This window comes from Rutidosis leptorrhynchoides, chromosome 1, assembly GCF_046630445.1.
Source record: "Rutidosis leptorrhynchoides isolate AG116_Rl617_1_P2 chromosome 1, CSIRO_AGI_Rlap_v1, whole genome shotgun sequence".
NCBI lineage: Eukaryota > Viridiplantae > Streptophyta > Magnoliopsida > Asterales > Asteraceae > Rutidosis > Rutidosis leptorrhynchoides.
The window spans coordinates 513,799,835-513,806,717 of record NC_092333.1 but is presented as its reverse complement, the minus strand read 5'-3'; the positions used below and the strand labels follow the sequence as shown (position 1 = coordinate 513,806,717).

At 37.5% G+C, this 6,883-nt stretch overlaps 1 protein-coding gene across 1 annotated transcript; it reads left to right on the top strand.

Moving 5' to 3' along the window:
• The first annotated feature begins 3,396 nt into the window (after positions 1–3,396).
• On the top strand, positions 3,397–5,024 carry LOC139876520 (replication protein A 14 kDa subunit B-like). Its single transcript, XM_071863856.1, has 3 exons — positions 3,397–3,598; positions 3,726–3,987; positions 4,763–5,024. Exons 2-3 carry the CDS (start codon positions 3,729–3,731, stop codon positions 4,825–4,827), a joined length of 324 nt encoding a protein of 107 aa, XP_071719957.1. The 5' UTR covers positions 3,397–3,598; positions 3,726–3,728; the 3' UTR covers positions 4,828–5,024.
• Positions 5,025–6,883: the final 1,859 nt, after the last annotated feature.

Sequence of the window (6,883 nt, the reverse complement as noted above, 5' to 3'; positions counted from 1 at the left end):
AAATGGATCAAAATTAGGGTTTATGTGTCAATTTGGGCAAGATAAGTGTTTAACATTTATGATTGGGTTTAATTGGTGTATTAGGACCATTCTCACTTGTGTTAGTGATTATTGGTTAGTTTGAGCACGGTTTGGGCTCGAAAGTGCATTTGGGTCGAAATTGCACTAAGTGTCAATTTGGGTTGATTTGTAAATCCACCCTAATTGTGTTGGTTGTTATGTGATAAATGGAATAGGTACGTTCCATTGACGAGTTTCGGGATTGGATTGCACTTCATCGAAGCGTTTTAAGGTGAGTGTAAATTTACTATGCGTGTATGTATGCATAGGATGGGTGCGTGTGTGTGGAGTGACCCTTGCTCGGGTTTAATCTATGTATGTGTGGGCGAATGGACTCCTCTTGTGCTTCGGGTCCATGTGATACGCTTATGCGTTTGGGTTACCACCCTTGATGTTGTGATTGGCTAGTGTATTGGATAAACCCTTTGGCGATGGGTTTTGCTAGCTTTTGTCGTGGTGATGATTCGGGTAGTGAATCGCGTGATGTTCGGATTCACAACCCTATTGTGATGTATGACTAAGGTATGAATCGCGTGAAGTTCGGATTCATAGAGGCGCATGAAGTTCGGCCATCCTTAATAGTCAAATGGTTTGGAGGTAGTGAGTCGCGTGAAGTCCGGATTCACTAAGGCGCGTGAAGTTCGGCCAACCTTCATGTGATTTAGGTTAAGGGGTTAACCTTGTTGATGTTGTTGAGTATATTATTTGTGTATGCACGTATATACTTATTGTTGTGTTGTAGCTAATCATGGGGCGTTAGCTTGGAGATTTCGTAGCGTGTAGCTACTTTGTGTATGTGCCTATTTATAGCTTGCTCGCTATGCGGTGGTGGTATGTGTTTACTCTTTGTGCTTGGTGATGTGTAGTCATTTTATGCATATGTGTATGTATAGTATCTTTACATTCACTAAGCATTAGCTTACCCTCTCGTTGTTGATATTTTTATAGGTTCGCGTGTTGGCGGCTCGGGTAAGCGGGAGGATTAGAAGATCTTGCTTTTGGATTGATTAGGATTGGGTAGCGTATGCCCTCGCCATGCTCGGTCTATGTTTTGTATTAAACTAAAATGGGTCGAAATGGTCACTTTGTCGTAATTTGGGTCGATGTGGGCCCGGTGTTGTAAAACTCGATTTTATTGTGGGAAATTCTTAGTTTTACTTATATTGACGTGTTATGACAATTTGTTTCATTTAAAAGTGTTGAGAAACGTGTTTTACGAACGAGCATAAAAAGAAAGTGGACAAGCCACTTTGGAGCGGTGCGCCCCTATATGGATCGGCGCTCCATATGTCTGAAACTGGTATTTAGAAAAAAAAATAAGCGTGTTTTGGTTGGATAACGGGTTGGGTCGTTACATCTTCATTTTGCAAAACACCATTTAAAACAGACAAGTCCTTCACACCATTCTTCACGCCATCCTCAACCTCCAAAATTGGATCCGACCCGCCCGCAAACGCTCCACACGAACCATTTACAAATGGAACACCATCTTTCTTGCCCTCGTCTTGAATACCCTCTTCTCCACCATCTCGACTCTCCACTATATCCTCATTACACTCCACTGATTCAAGAACCACCAAATCAACAGGCCCTTCACTCTCTTTATGTTCACCACCTGTCATATTCGCTCCCTCTTTAATCAACGCTTTTTTAACCACATCCTCCAAAAACCACACTCGTAACCTAGTCCCAACCGTCTCAGCACGATCCAAATCACCAAAACAACATGTAGCCGGATCCTCACCAAGCAAGATTGATCTATTAGACGTGCCCGTAAATTCAGGCGAATAACCTTCTGTTATTATCCGCTGAAAATCCGATGTCATCCCCATTTCGTTAACCCACACAGGATTGTATCATCCGCAGGCCCATCAACATCCGACTCGACAATTTCATGAATGTGTTTCACTAAACTTGTTTTAACGAAAGCATATAAAGACCCAACGTTACCGAGAGTCGATGAAGACTTTGCAACCGCCAGCACCTCGCCAAAATGCCCATCAATATTGTGAATGTTCTCTGGTGACGCATATAATACCGGAACCCCCCTGATTTCAACCCAGACTAGTCGAAAAAACGACTCAGCTAGCTTGGAAAAAGGGGATACAAGCACGAAATCTTCCAACTTCAGCCCCGCCGCAATGACAGAATCAAAACCATCTTTATTATGACAGACAACAACAAAACCGAAGGGGCCGAGCTTGATTGAAGTGGAAACAATAATCTTATGTTCAACAAGGAATTTCTTTACTTTTTCTTCCAATAGAGGGACCCGATCGACGATTAAAATACTAAACTCCAGCTTACCAGCCACTTCTCTATTAGGCACGATTTTGCACCGATATTTTTTTGTACACGGGAAAAAAATCCTGTCCGTCGTACTCCGCTGCCGATTCCGATTCCGGTGAGGCCAACCCACATAGATTGGGCGGCCGAAAGTAGTAGATCCGTTGAGACTATTGACAGCAACAACAGCGTGACTTGAATCATTAAAAGAGACAAAAGCATACCTCCTAAAAGGCCAGAATTCGATGTCGGAAATCGTACCAAATCTTGCAAAAGCATTCTCCACCATATGTCTGGTGCACTCCTTTTGCAACCTTCCGATGAAAACAGTTGAACCCTTCCCCGATTGAGGATCTGCACCCGAATCCGATAAACCACCACAAATACCGGTCGGTAGTTCGCCGGAAACCAAAGAGCCTCGCCGTTGCTCGACGACAGAGTCATCAAGTGTTTGAGGAAGAACAAAATCTGTTTGATCATTGTAAGATGATCGAAACTGAGATTCAATTGGGATTTGATTTACATTTGGGAAAGTAGAAAGGGTTTTTGAATTTTTGAAAATACGGATGAGAGAGAGACATGTTTGGAGAAAAAATACGGATCTTAGAGCACTCTTATCCGTTCGTCGTTCGATCCGTCGTTGCCAACTTTCTTCAAGGGCGCCTATATTAGTAATTATGTCATGGGCATTCTTCAAGCACGCGTCCTTCACTTTATCATCGGATGAAAAAATGGATCATGGAAGATGTGCTGTTATTTGTTGTACATTTTGCCATACTACTTGTACCTGTAAATAATTAATTAATTTAGTGAGTGTGAGGAAGAGTGTGATGGGTACGTCATAATTGTTAGCATTTAGTCTTTGGTTAGTGATGGAAGAAGGTGCTGATGTGGCGCTGATGTGACATTCCGTAATCTCATGACGGGCGGTCATGGATAAGAGTGGTATTATACCATACACCTTTTTACCTTAATTAATTAATTTATTTTTTACATACGAGGCAAAAACCCCACCCGAATACGTCCTGGTTATTTGTAAACCGCGTTCGGCAGACATCAGCGCGATTTTTAGTCCAACCCAACACAGAGTTCGGGTTGGCGGGAACTTTTACCGCCCCCAAATTACTTCAGGGTTCGAGTATTATAAATTTCCAATCTTCCTCTATACGTCATAATAATATCATATACTCCAAGAAATCATCGTTGAAAGTTTTTCCAATTCCTGCTAAATCTATTGAACTCACAGCAAAAGGTTAGTACTGATTACTGAAACCCTAATTCATAAATATACATCCTTTATAATTATATGAATTGTGAATTTTGTTTTTCGATTTGAAATCTGTATACCTAGATTTTTACGCTGTTCAATTGATTTGTAGGAAATGGATACATCTAACCCATCTGTCCTTGTGAATGGTGACATTCTTCCCAACTACGTGGGTCGAAGAGTGCGTATAGTGATTCAGGTACTTAGGCCTGATGTTAACGGTTTGATTGGGATATCAACAGATGACAAACAAATTAATGTCAAGGGCCGTCAATTGCCATCCCCTGTTACTACTTTTGTTGAAGTAATTGGTGTTGCTGACACTGCACAATCTCTTGAAGCAGAAACAGTTACCAATTTTGGTGATGCATTTGGTATGAATTGCTAATTATGATGTTATTTGTGTCTTATTTAACTGATTTTTGCTAGATGAGTTATATATGTTTATATAATAAAAAACTCACATATTGTTATGCTACACTCTAATCTCATGAGGATTACACTGATGTGCTTTCTACATAAGCTATTGAAAAGCAATAATTGTTGATTGTGTTTTAAGATTACTTCTGCAATTACTAAATTATAGACAAAAAATTTTATTAAGATGTTTTGACGATAAATTGCAAATCATTAATTTGCTAAAACTAAATTGTGTTGATGATAAATGACTCTATAAAGGTTTAGGTTGCGTTTGTTTACCTCTTAATTGAATAGTTCACCGCTGAATGCATTCATTGTTTGTTTCAGACTTAATGAAAGCTGAACCATTCAGAGCTGAAACACTCTCTTAATCATTAAGCACCTAAATTTTTAGTAGTATCATCCTCAAATCATGTCTAGAACACTTGACCAACAAGTATATTGAAGTTTTATTCATGTAACATGTTACATAGGTAATTTTACTCTATCCATATCGTTTATTTAACATGATTAACAAACAACTTATTTTCATTCATAGCGAACTTTATTCAGACGCTTTTTCAAATTATGATCTTGATCAATTCAACGATAAATCAGTCAATTTTATCAAACACACCCTTAAATCATGTGGCTCTGATAAAGCAAAACATATGATGCATGATTATTTCGTGGAGTATTGTATTCTCTTTTGGAGATTTGTATTTATTTGTTCTTACATTTATATTTCAGATAAAAATAATTTCAACCAGCTTTGTCAACTCGCTAATGGAGAATACAGGCACTTGTTTATCTGAGGACGTAGTGTGTTATTATCTGAAGTATGTAAACTATGGTTTATCCAGATGAATTTGGCCGCTTCTTTAACCTTTTGATTTTTATATGCTTTAGAGATTATGCTGATGTTTGGTATCAATGGTCGGGTCGTATGGATGTTATCAAGTTATTATCATGCACCCTATTGTGTTAATATAATCTTCTTTATTTGGTGATCGTTTCTTGGCCTTTAAACTAGCCGAGCCCGAGCTCGGCTAGGCTTGAGATCGGCTCGTTTAAATTTCACAGAGCTCGAGCTCAGCTCGGTTTGAGCCTAATAGTTTAAGATCGAGCTTGCTCGTTTTGATATTTTACAAGCTCGAGCTCGACTTATTAGTCATATAATCATTTGAAAAATGGATGATGAGGTACAAGTGTACAAGTGAAATCATTTGCACCCTATAATACTAATAGTGCATGCTTTGAATGCTGTTTCGAGGCTTGGGTATCACTAAGCATTTTTTATCTCACAGCGGGCACACCAACTGCAACCTAAGCACACGATAATGCATTTTAAATTTATGGCCTCTAAATCTCAATTAATTGACTATTCTTTAAATAGAAAATAACATTGGGAATTTGCTTGAACTATCAATGCCGGACAAGTTATAGATAGTAGCAAGGTTGCAAAATTCGCTATTCGGAGATTAATCGGTCAAGATATTGGAAGGATTAATCGGTAATTCGGGGATTAATCGTAGATTAATCGGATTGTACTGTATACATTTAAATATTAAATTTTATAATTATATGTGTAACTATAGAAAAAAATCATAAATATAAAGATAATTTTTAACATAATTGTCTAAATTTGTTCATTTTACTTCAAAACTATAAAATTCTAGTTTATTTTCATGTTAAAATATTAACCATTTTTTACTTTGACTTGCTTTGATTACCAAATTCGATTTTGATCCATCAATTGATGTTGACCTTTTAATTAAACGGATTTTTGGAAATCGGAACGGATTGCTCCTAAAAATGATTAATCAGGGATTAATCGGCGAGTAATCGGGTTTTTTTACAACACTAGATAGTAGTACATTTCAAAACAAAATGACAACAAATGATCTCATTTTAGTTGCTAAATGAAAGATTGATTGCCTCTGCTATCTATATGGATAGCCATACGTCATATATCAAGATTTAAAAGACATCATGATCGATCAAAATTTCCGTCTTCAAAAAACATTGTGTTAAAGTTTTGATAGGCAACTAGTTAAGAATCTTGAACTTTATTCAAATTTAAAAAAGAAATTGAACTTTGTTTTGTTATGAATCATCTATTATCTATTGTGCAACTTATTATTCCTACCCCCATCACTTGGAGTACCATACACGATCAATGGACATACATACAATCATCATCAACTTACATCTCAAACACGATCGATGGACAAACAGTTTTCATTTACTTACCTCAACATCTTAAGTAACGTAGCTTGGGCATGTTACCAGGGGCGGAGCCAGGATTTAACGATAGAGGGGGCTTACTTTTATTTTTTCGAAAGGCAAGCATGTGTATTACTAATAGAAAAACTAGACATAAGCTAGCAGAAACAACGACACCAAACAACCTCGAACATTTACTTTAACACGACAAGAATACTAAAACCTTATGACACGACACCAAGCACACACTACCTACGAACTACGAATCCGGAAATACAATTCCAAAAAAGGTAAAAGATACCACGAAAACGGAACTAAAAGAGGCCAACTTCATATGTATAATCTAAATCTATTTAATTTGTTTAATGCATCGATAGATAACTATTTTTACGAAACTTTTGTAACTAAAGGTAGAAAGTTTTCCCTAATCGGGCTACCAAGGCGAGTAATCCAACCTCATACTTTGATGTATGCAGCCTAGCAGGATGAAACTTTAGTAACTACTAACAATAAAAAAAGCTACTATAAATTTGCTTGTACGAAAACCGATATCGCCTATGTAAATAATTGATAGGTAAACTTGTATGATTTGTTTCAGTTAATATTACTCTTTATTCATGTTTGAAAAACTGGTAACCCAAACAA

Bases quoted from the DNA above. Each gene is read 5' to 3' on its own strand.
- LOC139876520 (XM_071863856.1), top strand. From the start codon at position 3,729: ATGGATACATCTAACCCATCTGTCCTTGTGAATGGTGACATTCTTCCC. The intron at 3,988-4,762 runs GTATGAATTGCT...TTTATATTTCAG, and splicing joins CAATTTTGGTGATGCATTTG to ATAAAAATAATTTCAACCAG.